At 41.8% G+C, this 27,334-nt stretch overlaps 1 protein-coding gene across 1 annotated transcript in view; it reads left to right on the top strand.

The window, feature by feature from the left end:
- The window catches only part of AIG1 (androgen induced 1), a 398,211-nt gene that overhangs the window by 358,947 nt on the left and 11,930 nt on the right, over positions 1–27,334 (top strand). The window contains exon 5 of the mRNA XM_040350577.1: positions 19,051–19,214. Within this exon, the coding sequence (XP_040206511.1) occupies positions 19,051–19,214 (164 nt within the window). The remainder of the gene's footprint in view (positions 1–19,050; positions 19,215–27,334) is intronic.

The following is a 27,334-nucleotide window of genomic DNA, read 5'->3' as shown; positions in this document are numbered from 1 at the left end:
CTATTGCACTTGCTACAACACAGAGCCATTGCTGGGAACAACCTTGAGGCCTTCATGCTGAATACTCTACATTACAGATTCCCTACCTCCTACACTGAAACCTGCAAACGGATAAGTAGCTATTGTATCACTTGTAGTCCTATAAGAAGATCTGCTACCTGTGTTCCATGTATACATTTGTTGTTACTTAATATGCCTTGTGGATATCAACATACTAACTGGGAGATACTACTGTGCTAAAGACTGTTTGTTAAGAAATATCTTAAAGGGTCAGCTACCTCAATTTACCGCAGCTATATTACCCCTCATATACAAGTACTATAATTACCTTAGCTATATTGCCTCTCATTTGCAACTATTATTACGTGTGCAATATTCACCTCCTGGATGCAATTATTAGTGGTCGCTACATCTCCTATTTGCTACCTGTACTCTCAAAGTACCTAAGCCTTAATTGCTACTCTTATGCAACTAGTAATTGTCTTAACAACGCCTATTTACTACGTGCTGACATAAGTGCTACTTCTAAAGTTGTGGAACATGTTCGCCTAAACTTTCTATGCTAAGGGTTGACGTATTCTATACCTTCTCCCTTAGTCGCCTAATGCACGACGCTATGTAATACTCATAATCACTAGCGTACAGTTGTGCCTTGCAATCTTTTAGAACATAATATAATTTTAAACGCTAAGCTCTGGTCGCATGTTGTATTGCGTCCATTCTTAGTAGCTCAACGCCTTTTTTTATGTGACAGAGAGATGATGTAGAGATCCCCCAAACTCCTGTTTGTGAGGAGTGATGCCTGGGGCTAATACTGAGTTGTCACATGAAGAAGCGCGTTTAAATTCTTGCTAACCGCAGTTGTGGTTCACTCCCATTTCCTAGAGCTGTTACACCTTTTCAATATCTTGGTAGGGATAGGGAGCCCTTTAAACAATACTTTCATGTTAATGGCTTCCCAGGGGAGCATGGCATAACTTACCATGATGGGGAAAAGTCATTCAGCTCTACTCACATGTTCGCTGATATTGTCATACAACTTCCAGAAAAATGACAGCTCCTCCTCTTTTCTTAGGCTTCATCGCAACTTAGTGCTCTTCACCTACACTGCTCGTACACTAGTAGACCAGTATATCACTAGTATATGATGAATAACCAAATGGTATCAAATTTGCACTACAGATTCATTCATATAATTAGTAGAAAATAAAATAAAAATGAACAATTAATATAAAATATTATTCCCAGACTCTTAACATTTAAAGCTGTGCCACTTTTAAAGCTTAAGGTTCAATGCACTAAACAGCCAGATGGCCCATAGAAAATTCTGATTTGAATCTTATTGTTTGTATATGTGGAGAGACTGCAATAGGGTAGCTAGTATTCAAAGCAAATTTAAATGTTGGTGGCTGAATTTGTTCATATAAAATATCTAGCAGCGTGGCAGCTACATTTTCACAGAGCGAAGCAAAAACTTAAAAATGATAACTATTTTAATTTGATAGGAAAAAAGCATAATCAGTCATGTATCTGACCCTGTAGTAAAATATTTTGTGGTGTTGCTGCCTGGTAGGAGTAGGAGTTCATCAGAGGTCTAGGCATCCATCCTCTTCTTCTACGGTGTTTAAAAAGACAATTATGATCTTTTAGGAATTAGTTAAACTACATCTTATAATCTATATTTAATCTAATCTAAACGATATCTTTTATATATATATATATATATATATATATATATATATATATATATATATATATATATATATATATATATATATATACATACTGTATATATATATATATATATATATATATATATATATATATATATATATATATACATCTGCGGTTATAATGACCATTTCGAGACTTAAAAATACCTTGTTTAACTGCAACATAGATAAGTACTGTACACTGAAAAACATACATCTATAACTTAAGGTGTAACTTCAGTCAAAACTTTATTTTTCAGTTTTGAATAGAGTGGAGAAGGCTAAAGTGGAGAAGAATTAGAACCACTGTCAGTTTTTTTTTTTATCTGTCTATATCAGTGAGATCCCTATACTTCCAGTCCCCACGCAACAAAAAAGTAAGTAGAAATCTTCACATAATGAGGGGGTAGCTCACCCTTCACAGTTCCACCAGAACAGGTGTCGCCATTGGAAGATGCACCCTCTAGTCCTGTTCAAGTGAACTTGTAAAGTTTTACATTTTTTCTAATTTTCTCCCCAGTGATGATAGTTACCAGAACAAATAGTTAGTGTATATCTCCCTAAAGAGATACAAACAGCAGTAAAAAATGACATACTGTAGACTCTAACCCTTCCCTATTCTATCCAAAACTAGAAAATCCTTTAATCTTTTAATTTAACTACCTGCCACATAAAAAGATAAAATAATTAAAAAAGAATCAACAGAACAATGAATAGACAACATTGATCTGTGCTCCCTATACTTGTCAGTATATCACCTTAGTCCATTAGTCTTCTAGATGGTGTTTTCTACACCCCACATCATCTTCTACAGTCTATAAACCCTCCTTATACTCTCTTATTGGTTTTAGCTTTTTGCCTACTCCATGCTATGACTCCTAATTACAATCTACCCTGTGCTCCCTAATGCACCTCATAGTAACAGAGTGTTTCTGAAAAAACACATTTCTTATACAACCTTTGACACTCTTAAAATACAAACATACGCACATCTTAATTCTTAGCATTAACCTCTGCTAATACTCAATGATGTGAAAATGGGAGAAAAGACTGCGCTAAACCAAACAAATATATGAAGAAGCAGCCAGCACTCAAACAAACAAAGTAAAAAGGAAATGTGGAACAATAGTGCAGCGCTAAAGTGTATTGTGCACAATAGTTATGGTGACACAAGATCAAAAAAATGATAATAGGAAAATACAAACTAAATATATGTGAAAAAGTCCATATGAAGACCATGCATCACAATGAATGTGATGTTGGATCAATAAATGACACAACCTGGTGTGTGAACTATTAGTCCATAGAGGAGGTGACTTTCCAATCATTGACGTGTAATATTGAATATATGGTTGCCTGAAGGGATCACCAAGGCATCACAGTGTGGTAATAGATATAATAAGGTACTCTTACCAGAAGGTATGGACTCAAATGTTTTGCAACAGTGAGTCTCATGCGCTTAATGGTCTCAGCAGACCTGGATCACTGCATAAAGGATCTCCCCAGGCGGTGGTGGTTGTTCCAATCAGGTGGGATGGATGCCACAAGCCACAGGAACTGGACGGATGAGACTTCCAATGCAGGTTGTAAATGAAGAACTCCAACGGACTCGCAGGGTGATGGAAAAAAGGTGAAAAAAAGAGAGCTCCAAATGGTGCAGGTCAAAAAATAAGAGAGCTCCAAATGGTGCAGGTCAAAAAATAAGAGAGCTCCAAATGGTGCAGGTCGAAAAATAAGAGAGCTCCAAATGGTGCAGGTCAAAAAATAAGAGAGCTCCAAATGGTGCAGGTCAAAAAATAAACTGTGACAGATTTTATTTAAAATTCATATAACAAATGGCATGGATAAAAAAGTGATCACGTTATCAATAATAAAAGCAGTATGGGATGCTGTAAAGCGGAACCCTCTTCATATGGACTTTTTCACATATATTTAGTTTGTATTTTCCTATTATAATTTTTTTGATCTTGTGTCACCATAACTATTGTGCACAATACACTTTAGTGCTGCAATACTCAATGATGCCAATGTGAATCTGAAAGAGCAAGAGAGGGAGACACATTAGGCTCAATTCACTAACCTGTGAAGATCATTAACGAGCAAACATTCAAATCAATGAAAACATCAGTCACTATAGCTATTTTGAATGTACGTATTAGGTACAAAATTTTCATTTATTCATGTCATACAGGAATTCTGTACTGTGGCAAATTGCATTACGATTTTTCAATTTGTGTCTTGAGCAATAAACAAAAAGGCTCTGGCCAGCATGATGAGGTGATTTTCAAAGGACTGAGCAAGAGCTTTTCTGTCAATCTAATAGCAATCACCTAATTGCTATTGAAATTGATATGTATATGATTTAACAATGTTGTTACCGTATTTATCGGGGTATTGCGAGCTCCGGCGTATAGCGCGCACCCCTAAAGGGGATCCGACATTCCTGTAAAAAAACATTTTAGTACTTACAGTTTTGGTGTCTTGCGCTGCGTCCATCAGCGGCCTCGTCGGGTCCGGCGTCCGTCTGCGGCTTGGGGGGTCCTCTTCGTCGGGTCCGGCATCCTTCTGCGGTGTCCTTCCCGCTCGATCCCCGCTTTCCCGCGCCAAGTTTGAATACTGCGCCGGCATATACCGAGCGCAGTACACTCGTGTATAATCGGGCAGGCTTGGCTACTCTCGCGCTCACGTCCTGTACGTCCAGGACGTGAGCGCGAGAGGAGCCGAGCCTGCCCGACTATACACGAGTGTACTGCGCTCGGTATATGCCGGCGCAGTGTTCAAACTCGGTGCGGGAAATCGGGGATCGTCGTATATCGCGCACCCACGATTTTGCTCTGATTTTCAGGGCAAAAAAGTGTGCGGTATACGCTGATAAATACGGTAATTTATTTTTAATTTCACTGGATAGCAAAGATTCTGCTTCCTGAACACTGTTTGGCATATCTTATAGGTTTTTGGCTGCTAATCATGAAAATAATAAGCTATTATGTACAGTTTTATAAAAAAAGATCTTCTGTTTTTGCAATTGTAGCACCCTCTAGTTAGGTAGGTGAGGATTTTTCTATAGGGTATGAAAATGTAGGTAGGCCTAGCTGGTGGCTAGGCCTGTTTGTTTTCATTCTGGGCTGGGAGTGGCTCAGGGCAGGGATGGGTGACTCACAGGTAGCATCACTGTCACCTCCCCCTTCTTTCTAGAAGGTTCTAAAAGAGAGGAGAAGTGAAGCTGATTGGGGTATTTTAAGGAGCCTTGAACAATCCCCAACTTGGATTGGCCTGGAGCAGGCCTCCTTAAGTACCCAGGGTCAGCCCAGCGGGGGAGGAGTTGTCAGGTGGAAGAGATGGAGTGAGAGAGTGTGGATGCTGTCAGGGCCCTACAGGGAGCTCTTCAGTCTGGGGGGGGCTTGGGCCAGGGCCCAGGTGCATCCAGGAGGAGAGAAGAGATCTTGGAGGAGAGGCACATGAGAGAGCAAGAAAAGGACAGCGGGAGAGAACACTGCTAAGAAAATCCAGGGGGCACAACTGGTCACAGCCAGGAGGGCTGGTGAGTGAAGCACAGTTGGGAGGAGAGAAGACAGGAGTGTATATACAGGAGTGTATATAGAAGTCCCCAAGCATAATTTCCTTTTTCCATCCAAGTTCAATCCCCTCAATAAAAACAAAGCTGATGGACTGTACTATGTCTCTGATTGTCTGAGAGATGGATGCCAGGCAGGGCAGCGTGACAGGTGAATCACAATCCTCAGCAACCCTGACGGGGCATGGCTACATTTGGGGGCGTCATCTGGGATCACCTGTTCATGGGTAACCTGCCAGCCATTGGCCCCAGCAACCAAAGTTGATTGAGCTGGGGGAACTATGCTTTGTTTCGCTACTAATTGAGGAATTCAACCTTGGGGAAGGACTTATGTGCTATGCCTGCTTTTCAGTGTTATAGTAACAAGTGTCATTCCATAGCAAGCGGCAGGAGCTGCCTTCAAGTTCAATTTTATTGCTGTCTGCTCACCACGGCTGGAATTGACACTTGTACCAATTCTGCTACTCAGGAATTATTTACCATGGGCTGTCACCCATGCCCATGGATTATAAATACGCCTAGTGTTCTGCTATGGCTGGGTGTCTCACTGGGGATGACTGAGGGGATGGAGTGGCTGTGCCTGTTGTGCCCAGAGTGCCGGATACCGATTGCGGTGGTCAGTTCTTGGTTTAGGTGCGGTCACTGAGGCGAACTGATCACCCAGGTTGCATCCAGCATGCAGGAGCCACAATACTACCAGGTGGGCCAGCATTCAGGACTTTGTAAACTGCAGCGGGCGGTGGTAACAGAATCCTGACAGACCGGAAGGCCGGAGCAGGCCTGGAATTATCTTTGAAAGGCAGGGTAGAGTCTGAGCCTGGTGATTCCCCAGCGAAGACAAGTGACATAAGGGAAGAAGAGTCTGCTGTGGCTTGCAGCCTGGTCGGGGACCTGGTGACTGTAAGTACTGCCGTGCAGGAACCAGATGTCTCTGAAATTCCGGCTGCGTCTATGCCCCTTGTAATCCCTGTCTGGAAGGAGACAGTATTGGACAGTGCAACCTCAGGTGAGCCAGAAGGGGAATGCGGGGGCAGGGCCACAGATTGGGGATCCCCAGACTATTAACGGAGTTCAGGTCCCTGGAGAAACTAGCAGAATGGTCATCTCCTGACAGCTGCTCGGAGGAGGAATGGGAGACAGTAGGTTCCCAGGTCCTGGAAGTACTGTCCAAGGGAGAAGAGGAGCCAAACTTTGCTGGGGAACCCATGTCAGTAGCAGACAACTATTTACCCTCCACCACCGAGACCAGATCACCCACTTATAGGCAGTGGGTGAAGAGGTCCCCTGATGTCTGCATCCTGTCTGGGAAAGAAAAACCTAGAGAGCTGCCCAGGTTTTCCCAGTTCCAGCAGGAAGTTCAACGGAGGGTTGCTCTGCAGTGGGGTCTGGACTTTCCCTCTGTCCCTCCTGAAACCATGGACATCATTGAGAACTCACAGGGAGAGTGGGAGGATGATTTGCTTTGGGAGTACCTACACGTCCCTAAGTCGCTACGGGTGTCAGAGTGTGAGGAGTGTGAGCATATTGACAGCTGTCATGCTCGTGTGCACCCTTGAACACCACTGATAATATCCATTCATTGAGCTGGCTGGCTCCCTGTCATCCTCGATCTCTGTTTGGTCAGTGATGCCTACAGCCTCACACTGATTACAGCTGCTTGGTCTTAGGTGTTCCCTATCAATGCTGTTTCAATGTAAATGTGCTGCTTATTTTAATAAAGTGTTTTTAATATGATACTAACCTCAGCGCCCTGCTATTTGTTTTCTTCTACTCTTGTGCCACAAAGTCTAGGCGAGGTGTTAATTGTTCAAAGTTTAAATTGTTTCCAAACAGTGTGTAGATGTTATATTTGGGTGACAGATGGAGTTGATTTACTAAAACTTTAGGGTGCAAATCTGCTGGAGGCCTTTGTCAGGACCTGGACTTAAACCCAGACCTCTGCAGTGTTTAAAAATGACTGCTTACTGAGCCACCTGGAATACTGGACAGTTCACTGGATAATTCCTTGAATGATCCTGCCATGAATCTTATTTGCCTTAACTCTTGAGCTCTTTGCTCCTCCCATGAACTTCCTGATTTAAGCCAAGTCTCTGCACTTCCTTGTTGCCAAAATATTGCGCCTTCTCCAGCCAATATCTCGCTTTGGTCTCTCCTGCTGCCGTCCATATCTTTGCTACCATTTGTTACCAGTATTTGGCTTGCTCCTCGACTACGCTTTTGCTTAATCCCAACCTGCAATTCATTATTTACCTTTGGCTTGTTTCTCGACTATGCTTCTGCTTGATCTCTATTTTCTATATCTGCTACTGGACCCCGGCTTGCTCACCCCCTGGTGGGGCAATCCTGAGGACCACGACCTGGAGCTAACATGCAACAAAATCCATTTCCACCACCAGAAACTCTGGTGAACATGGTTAGTACTTAGATTTCGCACCTCAGATGAGCCTGCGCCATCTGCCAGGGTGACCTGCCTGTGTTCCTATACTGCTGGTTCCTGTGTTAGCTTCCACTGCTATAGCAACTGGTCTTTAAACCTAACCCCTTGATTATGACAGCCTTAATCAATCTAGTTGCATGGATGTTACTTGCAGGTTCCCTGGAAAATTCTATTATGCCCAAAGTCTCTCATTTTATAAGGTACCGAAGCCATACATAAGATTAGGAAGAGATGTAAAAAAATTACTTGCCCAAAATGGGATCCAGAGCTACAAACTTCAGAAAAGCTACATGAAATTAACCTTTAATGAATTCAGAAGCGGGAACTTGACTTGCTACTGGGTTGACGATTTTCAAGATGGCAGAAACAAGGCAATAAATCTGGTATCTGATTTTCTTGCGAAACAAAGCAGTTTCATATCAGCAGTGTAAAGCCACGCACGGTCTCTTGGCTTAAAGGCAGGACCATCTCGCCTCTTTTTGTCAGCCTTCCCCTGTATTGGACATGAGAAAGGAACTTTTGCTTTAACTTTAAGGTCAAAAAAGCAACCATTGTTGACAAGTCCTTTAATATAAAAAGTCCCATGCCATAAATCCATTGTCTATTATGTCCAGTTATGCCAATGCACATCAGTCATGATAAACGACACTCACTGATCTGCCCAAAGTAAAAAAAAAAACTGCCAAAAATGATCCACTCCCCCATTTACTCATGCTAAATGACATCTCTCACCATGGACAAGCCAGTGTTGCTTTTTTTCCTTGCCCATTTTCTTTACTTTCTGTTGACAGCTGAATGGACTGAACACGGTTAAGTTGTGGCTGTTAGGACACCAGTGGCTTCCAGCTTCCTAACATACAGCCTAGGGGGAAGCTGTCACATTCAGCAGTGGGTAATGCTAAATGTATCACTTCCCACTGCCACCAGAGGTTCAACTTGGCCAAACACAAATTTAGTTTAGCCATTAGCTGAATCTCCAAACTGGCAGCTCATTCCTACTTGTGAATCCTCCAGGACAAAAAAACAGGAAGCTGCAATCTTTATACTATATTTTACATAGGATGAATGATTTTATTGTGTTGATATATAACGCAAGAATACAGAAAATAAAATATGTGTATTACAAACACACAGTACTATAAAAAATTATTGACATGGACAGCATTATACAATGTACATTGTTTAATGTATTACCACTTTTTGTTTATGTTGATGAAAGCTTTATAGGCACCATGGTAACAAAATCCTGACAGACCAAAAAAATGTAATAGAGACTCCAAGCAGACATACCGCCAACTCTTTTCTCAAACCTTATGTAACCTCCTGCTTCTCTCTTTTAGTCTTGATTTAGATACTGAGATCATTGACTATAGTGAGTAATATATATTAATGAGGTGTAAGTATGATAGATAAAACTTTAAATATGACCAGTGGCTGCCAACATTGTTCTTTATTCTCTTGTATGCTTCCAAACTGTATTATTTAAGATTTTGGACAAAACTATCTGAATTTACAAACTCGTTTCTGGATTCCAAATTGGTTGAAATCTTAAAAATCCTAGACAGTATGATTGTAGATGAAATGTCCACTATTTCAATGTAATGATTGTTTGCTCTTGCTTTTCCTATATAGATTATCTGCCATCAACATATATCATTACAAGAATTATGTGATTATGATTTAGCTTACTGCACATACAATTCTCTTAAAATGTTGAATCTTCATTTCAAAACTGATATTTTAGCCAACAACAGGCTGAATTATCTACCAGCTGTTACTAAAGTATATTTAAATGCTTCAAGCTGAACTCTAGGAACATAGATTTTTATAGTAATAGATACCTTATGTTGGCTTTACACTTGGCATTTTTATTGGCAATTTTTTTAGCTTTCCATCCATTTTCATCAAAAGTAGTCTGTTAACCAACAGAATTGTTGTTTCCAGTTTCAAGCAATAAAACTATCATAATTGCAGTTAAACTCAATCGAAACTAGTACAGTGACACTTTTTGATTTCTGTGCTAGTTTTGATAATCCTGTCACTCAAGCTAGTAAACAACTAAAGCTATGGGTAGCTAATTGTCATGTTTGAAATCAGTTGTTTGGCCATAATTGGGGTAGTCTATCTGCGATTGCTTGTTTCATTACCGATTCTATTTAAGAATATATTTTTATTTACTGCTAGCGGTAATTTCACCACTTATACAAAGTCATCTTCCTTCCCATGCACCCATGGACAAGACCAACTAGCCAACAAATTTGCAGGAATATCAAGAAATCTAGTTCCAGAACAAATTTTGCACCTTTGTTAAGTTTTGTTTTCTCAATACATAGCTTTTAGTATCTGTGTGCCCTTTTCCCATTAGTATCTGAGGCCTCGTACACACGGCCGAGTTTCTCTGCAAAAACCAGCAAGAAGCTTGCTGGGTTTTTTTTTTTGCCGAGGAAACCGGTCCTGTGTACACTTTTCAACGAGGAAACCGCCAAGGATCTCGTTGGGCCAAAAAGAAAGCATGTCTTCTTTTTCCCCGACGGCAATGAGAAATTTTGGCTCGCCGAGATCATCTGCGGCTTCACAAGGAACTCAACGAGCATAACGATGTGTTTTGCCCGTTGAGTTTCTCGGCCGTGTGTACGAGGCCTGAGACTTCACTGTCTTTCTCTTGCATTTTAATTCCTAAAACAAACAGGACATGATGTCTGTGGCTGTTCAATATGCTTTTTACCTGTCAAACTTAGCCAACTAAAGCAGTCTAGGCTCAGGAAAGTTCCTGACTTTACATTTGGGATCCATCCAGATGCCTGGACCAGCAGCTGGATCAGCCTCTTAGTGAGCTACTGGGAGACTGAGCCAGCTGCTCCTGCCCCCTCTACAGTCCAGTGCTGGAGGGCAGAGCAGAGAGCCGGTAACTGTTAGTGAATACAAAACTGAGCAATCAGCTGTGTTTGGTCAATCAGTTCTCAGTTTTAGAAGCAGTGGAGGATAGATGCAGCATCGGATCAATGCTGCAAATACCTAGGTGAGTATTTTTTTAAAACGAAACCCAAACCTTACTTTTAATCTGAGCTTTAGCCTGACGCTCACCCCCTAGCCACATTATTTGTGCCCTGACATAACCTAACTATTAATACAAATAAACTAAACATTGCCTAACCTTAGACAGGCACTTACAATTACCCCGAAGTGTATGTATAGTCTAAAAGTTTGGGGAAGGGTTAAACCCCTGATAATTTGCTTTGCTGTCTGTGCACTCCCTGGGAATATTCACACACGCTCTGTATTTTTCCTGTCACAGAGAGGGATTTATGGAAATTTCCAAAACTTTACAGGAGACACCAGAACAGGAGGTGAAGGGAATTTTAAGATAGGGATATCTGTTCTGATAACAAATATCTGATAAGGGATTCCTCTCAGTTCCTAATGTGTCCCCAATGGAACACTCACAGAAATTAATAAACTGAAAATCTTTTAACCATTCCCTAATAATCCAAAACTAAAGAAAAGCTAAAGATAAACTTTGGCTATGCACAGGGAGAGAGTTACTAAAACTGGTACACACAGAATCTAGTGCAGCTGTGCATAGAAACCAACTGGCTTCTAATTTCAGCTTGTTATGCTTTGACAATAAAACCTAGAATCGGATTGGTTACTATGCACAGCTGCACCAGATTCTGTGTACACCAGTTTTAGTAAATCTCCCCCATGGACTTCAAACTCAATCCCAGTGGCGGCTGGTGGTTTTATGTTTCGGGGGTGGCAAACTACCCCCCCTGTGGAACCTCAAACCCCCCCCCCCCTTACTGTCTCCTGGGGCATTGGTGTGTATTGGGAAGCGACTCTTGTGTCTTCTCCTCCTCACTTCTGCCGTGCATCTCCTCCTAGACGTTCAATCGGATCTCCTGTCCTTTTAGTGAATTGAGTGATGGGTATCAGACCTGCTTCCCAATTGGCCCGGAGGAGGATCAGTGTTGCAGCAGCGAATATTAAATCCCTGTTGTAACACCTGGGCGGGCTCAAGGCACAATACTCTGTGCCACGAGCCGACTCTATTTTGAAACCTTAGAAAAAAAAATAATAGCTGCACATCCAGAGGTTCCAAAATTCCTTAATCATTAAGCACAAGTTGTTTGTATGAAACGTATCTACGTGACTGAATTCTGGTGTCCCTGGTGTCATCATGGTGATTTCTAATTTTGGAACCTCTGGATGTGCAGCCATTCTTATTTTTCTAAGTATCCTACAGAGGTGGACTGGGACTAGCACTCATTCCAGGTTCCATTTGGGTTATCACATACACCTGTAGCAGTGGATCCTTTCTATTTTGAAGCCTATTAGAGTTTCTGGCTCTAATCAAGTGCTTCACAAAAACACCCCTGCTGCTGTAATTCATGTGCCTAGTGTCCTGAAAGGCGCCGGACACATGAATAGAAGGGGCAGCATGGATAGGGGGTGGTGGCCATCTATTGAATAGAGCATTGGGGTACCGGCCGTGGATAGAGGCGGCGGCGCTCAGGTGCCCCTAATGGACAGGCCACAACTTCTAAATCCTAAAACGTAACCAAGCATTTGGGAAGTAGTTAGCTGAGAGTGATTTCACAGAGATCCCTGCTAGATTCTTCTATCAGATTCCTATTGTTTAGTACATAGAGAACAGCACAGAGAAGCTGGAGTAGATTCCGTCTGTTTATTTTGTCTGGATAAGAGGACCGATGGGAACATTGCAGTGCCACATAATCTTCACAAGCAAATTCCTTGTGCTCCAGTCCAGACACTGTTTCTCATGTTTCTAGAATTTCATTACTGCAACACAGAACTGACATAACTTTATCTGTTCATCTCATCAGGCAACAGTGTGATAGACTGTACTGCATAGTCATGGAAAGACTGTTCCCCTGCATACAGAGGGTGAATACAGCCTATTGATTTACAGTCATGTCTGCTGGATTAAATAATCTGTCTGGGAAGAAACTTTCTTCAAGGTGGATCATTTTAAGGGAAACGCATACTTGTGGCTTTCAGTGTGTTGTATTTTTAAGATACAATTGCTACTTTATTGCTTCAGAAAGGAATCTGTTACTGTTTAGTTGTCCAACGCGGCAGACCCATGAGTTACCAAATGGATACGTTTGGGACTTTGGCACTATTATGGTTAGTTTACTTAGGGAAAAGTGAGGCGTTATTTCAAATTTTTTGATGTTGAAATGCCAACACTGTTACTCCACTTTTAATCATTTAAATGTTGTTCCATTTGTACTAGTCATTGTTTCTTATTTTTAGCTTACTTACTGCTTAAAAAAATGTATGTTATTTACAATTGTCTCTCTCACTGTGTCACAGGATTTTAAGGGTGTCACCAAATTCAGGTAGAAACTGCACCTGTATACTTATGCCAACACCTATGGGTGCACTACATTCTGTAGATGCTATGATAAAAATATATTTTTACATGCAATTCGTTCTCATATTGGTTAATGTATGAATGTCTATTGAAGCAGTTTAAAGGATAATTTCACCTTTGGCCACGACATTCATTCACAGAGTTCTGTGAATGAATGAACTACGTGTACCGACATCCTTTGCTCAGATTGAATTACCACAGTGCTGTTGAACGCTCTGGTTGTTCATTGATGCTTTCTGTCAGTTTAAGTCTGCCTGCCCGTATGATGTAAGGGCAGACAGATTACATTCAGGGCCATCTTTAAGGCAGGGCGAAAAGGAAAGATGCCCAAAGCAGCTATCCCATACTTGCCAACTATCCTGGTTTAAATTCCCTTGTCCCTTGAAGTTTTAGTCCCGTGCTGTGTCCCAATATCTCAGTGTGCCATCCTGTTACTAGTACTGCCCAGCTTCGCCCTATTGCCATGTACAGATGACTCACCTTCAGACCCTGTGTTTACATGTAAATAACCTGCATTGATATTTAAATAGCTGCAGTATTAATATGTAAATAGTCGCAGACCACTGCATTGATATGTAAATAGAGGCTGTATTTATATGTATTTCATGTCCCCTGAAGTCACATCCACCATCACTTCTGCTGAATCCTTCCCACTGGGGGGGTAAGGGTCATGCATTAAAGTCCTGCCTACAATTAATGGCCATTAAACCTAAAATCAGCCTGGTCTGCAATGGTAAGCAAATTTCCCCATTCATTGGTGGTCAGTGTAAATCCCTTTTTACATTGGTGGTTACTGTGAATGCTCCTATTATATTGGTGGTCAGTGTAAATCTCCATTATATTGGTGCCCAGTGTAGAATCTCCTCTTTATATTGGTAATCAGAAAAAAAAAATCCAAACTTGCATTTGTGGTCAGTTTTGAATCCTCCCTTACATTGGTGGTTCATGTAGGGTACAATGTACCCCTTACCAATTTACATGGGGGGCCGGGATCTGGGGTCCCCTTTGTTAAAGGGGTCTTCCAGATTCTGATAAGCCCCCCGCCCGCAGACCCCCACAACCACTGGGCAAGGGTTGTGGGGATGAGGCCCCTGTCCCCATCAACATGGGGACATGGTGCTTTGGGGTCCAGACCCCAAAGCATCCTCCCCATGTTGACGGCATGTGGCCTGGTACGGTTCAGGAGGGGGGCACTCTCTCGTCCCCCCCTCTTTTCCTGCGGCCTGCCAGGTTGTGAGCTCGGATAAGGGTCTGGTATGTATTTTTGGTGGGAACTCCACGCAATTTTGTGTTTAAATTTGACGTGGAGTTCCCTTTAAAATACATACCAGACCTGAAGGGCCTGGTAATTGAATTTGGGGGACCCCCAGGTACGAAATTGAAAGGAATTTCACTTTTATTGTTTCACTTTAATCATTATTAAAATCACTGCTCCCGAAAAAACTTGTGTTTTTAAAAAAATGTTTGCATTGATACATGTTCCCTGGGGCTGGACCCGGGTTCCCAAACACTTTTTATGACAATAACTTGCATATAAGCCTTTAAAATTAGCACTTTAGATTTCTCCCATAGACTTTTACAGGGTGTTTCGTGGCTTTTCGAATTTGCTGCGAACACCCCAAATTGTTCGCTGTTCGGGTGAACAGGCAATGTTCGAGTCGAACATGAGTTTGACTCAAACTCGAAGCTCATCCCTAGTAGGGATGAGCTTCGCGTTCGGGTCGAACTCATGTTCGACTCGAACATTGCCTGTTCGGCGAACAACGAACACTTAGGGGTGTTCGCGGCAAATTCAAAAAGTCTATGGCAGAAATCTAAAGTGCTAATTTTAAAGGCTAATATGCAATGTATTGTCCTAAAAAGTGTTTGGGGACCTGAGTCCTGCCCCAGGGGACATGTATCAATGCAAAAAAGTTTTAAAAACGTTTTTTTTTCGGGAGAAGTAAATTTAATAATGCTAAAAGTGAAACAATAAAAGTGAAATATTACTTTAAATTTCATACCTAGGGGGGTGTAAAATTAGCATGTGAAATAGCGCATGTTTCCCGTACTAAGAACTGTCCCTGCACAAAGTGTCATTTCTGAAAGAAAAAAAGACATTTAAAACTGACTTGCGGCTATAATGAATTGTCGGCTCTGGCAATTCAGAGAGAATTCATTCATAAAAAAAAAAAAAAAAAATAGCATGGGGGTCCCCCCAAATTCCTATACCAGGCCCTTCAGGTCTGGAATGAATATTAAGGGGAACCCCGCCGTCAATTTAAAAAAAATTTGACGTGGGGTTCCCCCCAACTATCCATTCCAGACCCTTCAGGTCTGGTGTGGATTTTAAGGGGAACTCCACCCCAAATGTAAAAAAAAATGGCGTGGAGTACGTTAACCTGTCCGGCCGTAGAAAAGAGGGGGGGGACAGAGTGCGGCTCCCCCTCTCCTGGATTGTACCAGGCCACATGCCCTCAACATGGGGAGGATGTCCCCATGTTGATAGGGACAAGGGCCTCATCCCCACAACCCTTGCCCGGTGGTTGTGGGGGTCTGCGAGCGGGGGCTTATCAGAATCTGGAAGACCCCTTTAGCAAAGGGGAGCCCCAGATCCTGGTCCCCCCTATGTGAATTGGTAATGGGGTACATTGTACCCCTACCATTTCACAAAGAAAGTGTAAATAGTTGGAAAAAACACACACACACCGGAGAAAAAGGTCCTTTAATAATAAAAAAAAAATCCAGCGGTAGTAATCTACTCAGTCCCAGCTTCCTGCTCCAACGTTGTCTGTATCCAGCGACGGGTAATCTCCGGTCCAGCGATGAGAAGATCCATCCATCCAGAGCTCAGCCACACCGACCTCCTCTCTCCGCTGGACACAGCCCAGCGAATGACGCGGCTGAAGCTGTGACAATTCTTATATAGGGGAGGCAGGGCCACCCATCATGTGACCCCACCCCCTCTGATGCAAGGGGGAAGACTGGGCTTCCCCAGTGACGTAGCAGAGGGTGCGTCAGAGGGGGCATCCTCTATATAAGAAATGTCACAGCTTCAGCTGCGTCATTCGCTGGGCTGTGTCCAGCGAATAGAGAGGAGGTCGGCGTGGCTGCGCTCTGGATGGATTGATCGCTGGACCGGAGAGGAGATCACCCATCGCTGGATACAGACAACGTTGGAGCAGGGAGCTGGGACAGAGTAGATTACCACCGCTGGATTTTTTTATTTATTTTTTATTAATAAAGGACTTTTTTGGTGTGTGTGTTTTTTCCAACTATTTACACTTCCTTTGTGAAATGGTAGGGGTACAATGTACCCCATTACCAATTCACATAGGGGGGGCAGGATCTGGGGGTCCCCTTTGTTAAAGGGGTCTTGCAGATTCTGATAAGCCCCCCGCCCGCAGACCCCCACAACCACCGGGCAAGGATTGTGGGGATGAGGCCCTTGTCCCAATCAACATGGGGACATCCTCCCCATGTTGAGGGCATGTGGCCTGGTACGGTTCAGGAGAGGGGGGGCTCTTTTTTTTTTTATTATTTGGGGTGGAGTTCCCCTTAAAATCCACACCAGACCTGAAGGGTCTGGAATGGATATTTGGGGGGAACCCCACGTCATTTTTTTTAAATTGATGGCGGGGTTCCCCTAATATCCATTCCAGACCTGAAAAGCCTGGTAATGGAATTTGAATTTGGAATGAATTCGCTCTGAATTGCCAAAGCCGACAATTCATTATAGCCGCAAGTCAGTTTTAAATGTCTTTTTTTCTTTCAGAAATGACACTTTGTGCAGAGACAGTTCTAAGTACTGGAAACATGTGCTGTTTCACATGCTAACTTTACACCCCCCCCCCCCAGGTACGAAATTTAAAGGAATATTTCACTTTTAATGTTTCACTTTTAGCATTATTAATTTCACTGTTTCCGAAAAAACAGCAGTTTTTAAACCTTTTTTTGCATTGATACATGTCCCCTGGGACAGGACCCGGGTCCCCAAACACTTTTTAGGACAATAACTTGCATATTAGCCTTTAAAATTAGCACTTTAGATTTCAAATGTTCGAGTCCCATAGACTTTAACAGGGTTCTAAAGTTTACACGAACATTTGGTGTGTTCGCAAATTCTGGTGCGAACCGAACAGGGGGGTGTTCGGCTCATCCCTAATCCCTAGTGTCTGTGTAGAAATTCCTCTTTATATTGGTGGGTGGCGTAAAATCCCCCCTCACATTGGTGGTCAGTGTAAATTCCCCATTACATTGGTGGTCAGTGTAGAATCCCCCACTATATACCGTATATACTCAAGTATAAGCCGACCCGAATATAAGCAGAGGCACCTAATTTTACCACAAAAATTGGGAAAATGTATTGACTTGAGTATAAGCCTAGGGTGTACATCTGCATGCCTCACTGTGCCTCACTTTTCCTCACTGTGTCCATGTCCATGCCTCACTGTGTCTTTGCCTCACTGTGTCCATGCCTCACTGTGTCCCTGCCTCACTGTGTCCATGCCTCACTGTGCCCATGCCTCACTGTGCCCATGCCTCACTGTGTCCATGACTAGACTGGGGTTTAACAAGGGAGTCTATGGAAGGGGTGCCCGGGTTTGAAAAATTGGTGCTCCCGGCCCTAGGTCCCCCGGACAACTAACTGTGCACACTTGTAGAGGAAGAGTGGGGCTACATGTGTGCCAAGTTTGGCCGGCCAGGACAGGGTCCACAAAGTTCGGGAGATCAGGCGCAAAAAGGTGACACGAGTATAAGCCGAGGGGGGGGGCATTTTCAGCCCAAAAAATGGGCTGAAAAACTCGGCTTATACTCGAGTATATATGGTACTTGCTTTGCTCTACATGATTCAGAATTTACCACAATGTACTGCTGCCTAACTAATCCCATCCCCCCACCCCTGCCACTGATCCCATCAACCCACTAGCATTGCCACTGATCACACCCCTCCCCCAGGATTGCCACTGTTCTAAGGAGTTTTAGGATCCCTATGAGTTTTCTGTCTATTGACGTGTCCCCCCCCCCCCCCCCCCCAGCCCATGGTGTGCAGGCAGTGAGGAGATGATGTGATGTAACCTTTAGCAACCAATGAGTGAGCAGAAAGGATGTGCACAAACCTATTGCAACCAATAATTGAGCGGTAAGGATATGCAGTAACCTCTAACAACCAATCAGTAAGTAGCAATAATGTGAAGTAACCTCTAGCAACCAATTAGTGAGTGGTAAGGATGTCCAGTGACCTTCAGCAACCAATCAGTGAGCAGTATTGATGTACAGTAATCTCTAGAAACCAATCAACAAGTGGAAGTCATGTGTTGTAACCTCTAGCAAATAATTAGTAAGCAATAATGTGTGCTGTAACCTCTTGCAGCCAGTCAGTGAGCGGTAATGATACACCGTAACTTCTGGCAACCAATCACAAATCGCTGCCTGATCTAAAACAGATTTTTTTTGAGTCTAGTTGCTATTTAATGATTGTGTCTCTCAGAGAAAATGTTTGCCCATGGTCCAATCAATATTAAAGATGGCCCTGATTACATTGACAATCTGCAGGAGTCCTGCATGGCACCAGCGAGCAGCTGATCTCCTAAGCAAAAGAAAAAAATAAAAGATATACAGCCATGACATGTCCTGTAAAATTATATTTTAGGATCTCCTTAGATCAGCTGATCTGCACATGTGTCACATCTGTCCACCGCTTTACTATTAAATAAATATTCCTTCTCTAGTAAAGCTAGTGCAGAGTGTGCCCAGTGTGTTCCTATGTTTTTTTCTACAAAGTAATGGCTTAGCACATTAACATTCTCCAGATTCCCAGCGTTTGTTAGTTTTAATAGTCTCTTGCAATGTACTTAAGTTCACAAAAACATCTCCAACATTTTTGTGTATTACATAAATGCTGGATCTTCAACAAGTAACTCTTTGTTTCGTATCTGCTTTCTTTCAGGATGTGCTGGGTTCATCATGTGACAGGCATATGGGTGTACCCGCTTCTGGAACACATCAGTTCTGTAGCCAAAATCTTCTTCTTCTTTATAGTCACTGTTATCATTAACGTTTATTATATTCTTGGAGAAAAGTTAAACAGCTATATTTGGGACCTGGAAAAATGTAAGTAATGGAGAAATACCTTTGTCCGCCTTTATCTGTACTATCATATAAAGAAAATAAACCATTCAGAAATGTCTGAAGAAAGAATAAGTCTACCGAGAGAAAGATTAGAGCATAATTTACATTTATAAGGATTTAAATCAATGCATAGAACCCAATATACCGTACTTTATGTGTATTGTGTATTCATTCTCCCTTGTAATATGACAGACAGGTACACAGCTTTGACCAACTACTCTAGCTCTGGTTTATGGAAAGAGTATAAAGGTTGTAACAGGGTCCCTGAACACCTGCTGGGCCCTAGACTCCTACATAGGGTGTCTTATTCAGCTCCGACTTTATCCAAGCGATCCGATACAAAAAAATGTTATGCTCTTGAAGACCCCAAAGTGGAGCTCTACCAGCTCTGACCCCCAACTGGGCTTTTATGGTGATGTTTGGTTACCTGTTTTCTGTTCAGGGCAGTGCAGTAGGAAAAAATGACCACATTACTCACTGACAAATTGTTGTACAAACTGCATTGCAATGGTTTCAACAGGGGTAGATTATCTGGACATAACATAATCTTCCTCAGTGTTATAAAGGTGCATCTAAATTTAAGATCAAAATATTAAAAACAATCTATCCTACCAGTCCTTAGACACGATACTATCTATGGATGCGCAGTGTTGTCATTTTAGAAAAGGAAGTGCATAAGACTACAAAACATTTCCGTGTTTTCTCAAATCTATAGCATTGCTGCAAGGTGTTTCGTACCAGAGAGAAAATTGGACAGAAAAATGGTTCAGATAACACTGCAGAGTAATCAGAACACAGAACAGTGCTCAATTTCTTGTATTATCAACAGGTTGTTGTTTTGTTTTTTTTTTGCATTTATTGAACAGGTATAACACAAAGCTTACAATACTACTGTATATTTAACAGTTACCACAGTGCCGACAACCAATGACTGATCCCTGTTTAGTCCGGACAGCGTCATGTGTGTTTATGTTGTCTAATTGTATGTCCTGTACGTTACTTGTGTTCATGATCAGATAACAGTCTATCCATACCATGTTTTATCAAACTGTGTTGTGTCATTTGTATTTATCCATATATGATTGTTTAAATTTATTAATAAACTTTTGATACCTATCCAAGAGTTTATTTCAATCAGGATTGAGATCACTACAGTGTGACCCATAGTAACCCCTTTTTCTTCACGACCTCATCTGAGGTTATCTTCTACTTCATCTAACCCACTGTCCTCTCTTATCTGCCATTTTTTTGGATATATTTAACAGACCATAAGTGAGCAAATAAGATGAGTTGATTTTTAGGGTTTACATACTGTACACCAGGTGTGCCCAACCAGTGGCCCGGGGGCCATATGTGGCCCGCGGAGCCCTCGTATGTGGCCCGCGACCTCCTGCTCTCTGATGGTGGGTTGGCAAGCCCAGATCTTGGATTCCCAACCCTTTATCCTAGAGCATCAGTGTTGTGAATGAAACGAGCAGTAGAGGAAGCAAGAGGCTGCAGAGCAGAGCCACATAAGCTGATGCTTCCTGTAGAGCACCGACTCCTGTCACAGGCAGAGTGATGCCAAATGTGCTCCTGCCTGGGACAGCAACATCAGTGTGAAAGCAGCCTAAGGCCCCTTTCACAGGATCAGTCCGACCCATCGTACCCTCCATTCACCTCTATGGAGCGGCAGATGAAAACAGACTTGTGTCCATTTACACCCACCTACCTCCAATTCGATCCACTAAAAAAAAAAATAGAAGGGGATTCCTCCCCTTCCACCTAGGCAGATCAGATCGGAGGGCCCATAGAGTAGAGTGGGCTGCATCTGTGTCCGCTCTGCAGTATGTATGTCATCTGCCCGCTCCACTCATTGTGGCCCGCGAACAGTTACCAGGTCGCTTAAGTGGCCCTCGCTCTTCAAAAGGTTGGGCACCCCTGCTGTACACTTTAAATGTGATTCTTGCTTTTAGAAAATGGAACACCTCTGCAATTGAGAATTCATGCTCACAGGCAGGTCCATAACAAATATAGCCAGCAGTGAGGAAAGTGTATCACTAGAGGGTTCTTCAGGGGGCTATGCTGTGAACTTTGAATTATGCTTAAAGGAAAGTTGGTAGGTTGCCATTGCTGAGCTTCATGTCTAAAAATGCACATTGCCCAAGTTTCACACTGGATTTCTTGCTTAAATATTTTGAAGCACTGACTTGGAGCAAACCTGCAGATAGGAGCCTTTAATTTTTCTTTAAGTTTCCTGATTTTCATAATTTATTCTTAGTCAGAGCCTTAAAAACTATTAAAGCTAATGGATCAGTCTAACAACCAGTGAACTATGATTTTCATTACCAGCGCTTATATTTGTGTTATGACAGGTTTATGTTAAATTGAAGAGCATTCTGAATGAGGTAGAATGACAGGTTTAATTTAGCGCTGTTCCTGGGAGGCCAAGACCCTTCATGGGCTGTAGTGTTCTGGAGTATGAAGTAAGGGAAGCAACCATCAAGTTGTTACTACAGTGTGCACTTTAACTAACTATATGCACCCCATTGTGCTATATACAAAACATTTTTTTGAAAAGAATATATACATTTTATACTTTCTGCTATAAAACATTCCCATTTAAAAAAAAAATCTAAATCATAACTCTTCATCAATTTAGGCCAATTTGTATTCTGCTACATATAAGCTCTAACGAGCAGGGCCCTCTGACCTCTCCTGTATTGATTTGTATTGTAACCTGATGTTGTAAAGCGCTGCTCAAACTGTTGGCACTATATAAATCCTATTATTACAGGCATACTCCACTTTTAAGTACACAATGGAGTTTATTTACTAAGGCTGGAAAGTGCAAAATCAGGCTCACTTCTGCATAGAAACCAATGAGCTTCCAGGTTTTATTACCAAAGCTTAATTGAACAAGCTGGGAGAAGCTCATTGGTTTCTATGCAGAAGTGATCCTGATTTTGCACTTTCCAGCTTTAGTAAATAAACCCCATTGTGTACTCAAACGTGGGGTATGCCTGTAATATTTTTGGTAAAAAAAATCTCAAATATGTAAATATTGATTGGTTTGCGCAAAAATTATAGCGTCTACAGACTATGGGATATATATTGTTTTTAATCGGACGCATAACTGACACTTTTTGGGGACCAGTGATGCTAATACAGTGATCAGTGCTAAAAATATGCACTGTTACTGTACTAATGACAGGGAAGGGGTTAACATCAGGGGAGATCAAAGGGTTAAATGTGTTCCCTAGAAGTGATTACTAACTGAGGGGGGGGGGGTGCTTTGACTGGGGAAATGTAAAGATCCGTGTTCCAGGATCAGCACATTCCCCTCTCACAGAACGGTGATCTGCCTTGTTTACATAGCCATTCTGCCTTTCTCCTGAACGATCTGAACATCCGCCGGACCCGCAGATTGGCTCCCACTGTGTCCAATCACAGTGGGAGTGGGTTGCCAGCGGCGTGTGAGCACGTGCCCCAGACCCGGAAGCGTCAGATCATGTACCAGGTATGTGATCTGGCACAGAGCAGTCATCCTGCCGCAGTATATGTAAGATGGGGGGTCGCTAAGAGGTTAATTCAATATTACTAAAAGGTTAAAACTTTTAGACAAATGTTCAAACAGTTTCTGAATATTGTAAGTTTTAGTAATGTCTGTCATGTGGGTATGCAGAAATTCACCAATTAGAATGAGTACCATGTTTTCACCAAATGTGTCACTGTCTAGATTAATGCATAGCTCCCAACTGTCCCTCGTTACTTCTCATTTGTCCCTCATTTTGGTCTAGTCTATATAGTTGTATAAAAAATGTTTTTATCGTTAAAGTATTTCCTAGTGCTAAACCTCTTACCCAGTTTCTGAATTGCTGCTTTTGTAAATTTCAAAAGCCAGCATAAAGGAATAGTAGCGGTAAAAAAATAAAAAATAAACTTTTTTTTTTGCATAATTCTCATTTAAGGGGGCGTGACAAGGGAGGGTGTCCTATGCCTACATACTTTTGCTAATAGGTGTCCCGCATTCCCATTTCAAAAAGTTTGGAGGTATAATTAATGATGCAACATAATACAGAAACCACGGCCATCTGCCTTATAAAATTATAATATTGGTTATAATATATGTGTCTGCCCCCCATTCTTCCCCCCATTCTCAATTGCTCTAATAGTTAAAACCATTTTCTCATAAAATGGAATTTAAAGTCTTTTGAATCTGTTTACAGCATCAATTTCAGCAAAAACATTGTAGGAAGATTCTCTAAATAGTATCGCCTAATAGCGCACTTCTGCTTCCTAGTTTCTAGTGTTTAACACGATCACACAGACCCTTGCTGACCTTCAGCAGTGCGTTTAAAATAGATTAAGGTATAATCAGGTAAGACACTAGGCTTTGCTTTGTTGTTATTAGTCGTCAATTCAATTCAATTCAAAGACCCAGGTATTGTACATTTGTGGTAAAACCTGTCTCAAGAATGTAGCCATTCCCAGAAGAAATACCTAAATGATTTTACCAGAAATTACAGTCTTCAAGTCTTTTCCTTTTTTAAGAAATGTTGACACTGCCAGACAGACAAGTAGAAGGCCAGACAAACCAGACTTAAAGCATTTAAATGTATCTTACAGTCAGATCAGTGGGCACAGACATTCCACTTAGAAATATATCATGCAACTGTCTTATTGTACATACTGACCATTGTGTGCATGCTTGTAAAATGTTATTAAGTCAATAACTGAGCCAACGGCATCATCATATTTTATGCTGAGCTTTTGGCTATTAGAATTAAAGTGGAAGTAAACTCACCTATCATTTTCAGCCAAGGAAGCTGCCATCTTGGCCTATGTTTTATCTTCAACTGCCATGGTGCTGCACATGTGATCAGTTATGACACCAGCCATTGGATGGTTTGACAGTTTGGTTGAGAGCACAACCAATGGGACAGTTAGCAATCCCGGCATGCCGGAAATGTAACTGCTTTTTGAAACTGTAAAATTGATGGGTTTACTTCCGCTTTAAGAAGCATCAGCATGTGTTGCATTGTGTGTAGTATAGCACTCAGTCACGCATTATTCCATGAATACATCAAGGGCTTTTCCTCTTAAAACGTATATCCGTATTTGCAATAAAATTTGATAAAACTCCACTATATGTTTGTTATGTGTTCCCATTCACACAGTACAGTCTTTTAGATGTTTTCAATGAGAAGGTGTCAGGGCTGACTGTTATGCCGCGTACACACGTCCGGTATTCATGTCATTGAAAAAACAATGTTTTTCTCAATGTGATTCCTCTCAAGCCTGTCTTGCATACACACGATCATGAAAAAAAAATGCTCTAGCAAAGTGCGGTGACGTTCAACACGTACGACGGCACTTTAAAGGGGAAGTTCCATTCGAATGGCGCCACCCTTTGGGCTGATTTTGCTGATTTTGTGTTACCGCGTGTTAATAAAAGTTTAGTTAGAGACGATTCACGCTTTTCAGCCTTCTTGCTTTTCAGTCTGTTACAGCGTGACGAATGTGCTATCTCCATTCCGAACGCTAGTTTTACCAGAACAAGCGCTCCCGTCTCATAACTTGCTTCTGAACATGCACGTTTTTTTCCCCCTCGTTAAAGCCTACACACAATCGTTTTTAACGACGTGAAAAACGTCAAGAAAAAATAGAGCAGGTTCTAAATTTTTAACCGCCATTTTTCACGTCAAGAAAAATGCTCTAGCCCCCCTGACGGTAAACCCGAGCGTGTCTCGGGGTTGGTTTTACATGTTAGGATCGGCAAACCCGAGACACGCTCGGGCTGGACGGGCTTACCTTTCGCTGGATCCACAGGCTTGGTTTACTCACCTTGTCCCTGGATCCAGCGATGCCACCCGCTGTGTGAGCGAGCGGGACCTCCTCGCTCGATTCACAGTCCCCGTGTGCCGCCGATCTCCGTTCCCTGCGACGTTACGACGCACGGGGACGGAGAACGGCGCCAAATTCAAAAAAGTAAACAAACACATTACATACAGTATACTGTAATCTTATAGATTACAGTACTGTATGTAAAAAATACACACCCCCCTTGTCCCTAGTGGTCTGCCCAGTGTCCTACATGTACTTTTATATAATAAAAAATGTCATTTCTGCCTAAAAACTGTAGATTGTCCAAAAGTGTCCCTTTATGTCAAAAATGGTTTTAGATCAGCTAGAAAACAGCGATAATAAATTATAATCACTTGCAGAAATGTGCGATAGCGATTTGCGGGGAAATTCGTCATAAAAAAAATAAAATAATGACAGCGACAATTCTGCAACTGCAAATTTCAGTGATTTTGAGTTGATTACATTATTGAATAATTTTTATTATAATTATATTATTATTTGTTATAATTATTTATAATTATTTATTATATTATAATTTATAATTTTGTTTTAAAAAAAAAATCATACCCGGGATGCCTACAAGACTCTTGCTTGGTCAGATTTAAGTGAGTTATTTCTAAAAATTACAGGCCTACAGTATAAAACGCCAATTTCCTTGCAAAATAAATGTACCGCTTTTGGTACGTAATTCCAGACAGAATCATACCGCCAGGGAGGCTAGAGCATACACACGACCAATTTTAAAAATGGCATTTTTCTCGTTATGAAAAACGTCCGTGTGTACGTGGCATAAGAATTTGTGGAAAGTCTCACAGTGTCTTTGTCTCCAAACTATTATTAACCACTTCAGCCACAGAAGATTTGGCTGCTCAATGACCAGGCCATTGTTTGCAATACGGCACAGCGTTGCTTTATCTGACAATTGCGCAGTCATGCGACGTTGTACCCAAACAAAAAAATTTCCCACAATCAGAGCTTTCTTTTGGTGGTATTTGATCATCTCTCCGGTTTTTATTTTTTTGCTCTATAAACAAAAAATATATATTTTGTACTTTTTGCTACAAGAAATATCCCCGATATTCTTTTTTTTTTAAAGAAAATATTTTCCTCGGTTTAGGCCAATATGTATTCTTATACATATTTTTGGTAATAAAAATCGCAATTACCTTATATTGATTGGTTTGCGCAAAAGTTATAGCGTCTACAAAATAGGGGAAAGATTTATGCCATTTTTATTATTTTTTTATTTTACTAGTAATGGCGGTGATCTGCAATTTTTATCGGGACTGCGACATTATGGCGGACACATCGGACACTTTTGACACATTTTTGAGACCATTGACAATTATACAGCCATCAGTGCTATACAAATTCACTGATTATTGTGTAAATGTCACTGGCAGGTAAGGGGCTAACAATAGGGGGTGATCAAGTTCCCTAGTGTGTGTTATAACTGTAGGGGGATGAGACTGACTAGAGAAGATGACAGATCGCTGTTATTAGCTAGTAAGAACTCACGATCTGCCTCTCCTCCCCTCACGTCCCTATTCTGGATCTCATGCCCACGATCGCGCAGCCGGCAGTCATCGTGACCGCCGGGCATGCGCATCTGCACCCCGCACAGTGCAGCAGCGCGTACCTGCTATCCCGCTTAAAGAAGCCGACATACAGCTACGATGGTTTGCAGGATCGTGCCGATCTGCCGCAGTATAATGACGGCGGCTGGTCGGCAAGTGGTTAACATACAATGCACGAGGGCGATTTCTAAATGTTTAACTCTTTGTTAGAATAGACAGTGTTCATATATAGTTTACAGCTGACAATGAAGAACTGTGAACATAGTAAATAATTATGATAAACATTATTCTACAACTTCCTATACATTAAAGCATGGAGAGCATGGTTAGATTTAGGATCTACTCTCAGTAACTGTTTAACCCCTCTTTAACTAGCTCGAGCCCTCCCTTGGCACACCGAATGAATATAAAAATATTGTGACCCCTACCTGGTTGAGGCCGCAATAGCATACACATACATAAAACATGCAAAAGGCAGTGCAATGATGTTATTACCTTTTCCTATAGGCGATTTCCCAGAGTAAATACACGTCACACATTTACTATATTCAAACCAAAGAATAACTTTACTGTGCATATGGTAAAGCAAATGAAAAGGGTTTGAATAACATGCTAATCATACACAGGTATTAACACACAATGACTCTGCAAGGGCCCTTGCATGAGTCAGCAAGCAAA

The sequence above is a fragment of the Rana temporaria genome, chromosome 4, assembly GCF_905171775.1.
Source record: "Rana temporaria chromosome 4, aRanTem1.1, whole genome shotgun sequence".
In the NCBI taxonomy this organism is placed as follows: Eukaryota; Metazoa; Chordata; class Amphibia; order Anura; family Ranidae; genus Rana; species Rana temporaria.
The sequence above is the reverse complement of the archived record's forward strand: the minus strand, read 5'-3'. Positions and strand labels throughout refer to the sequence as shown.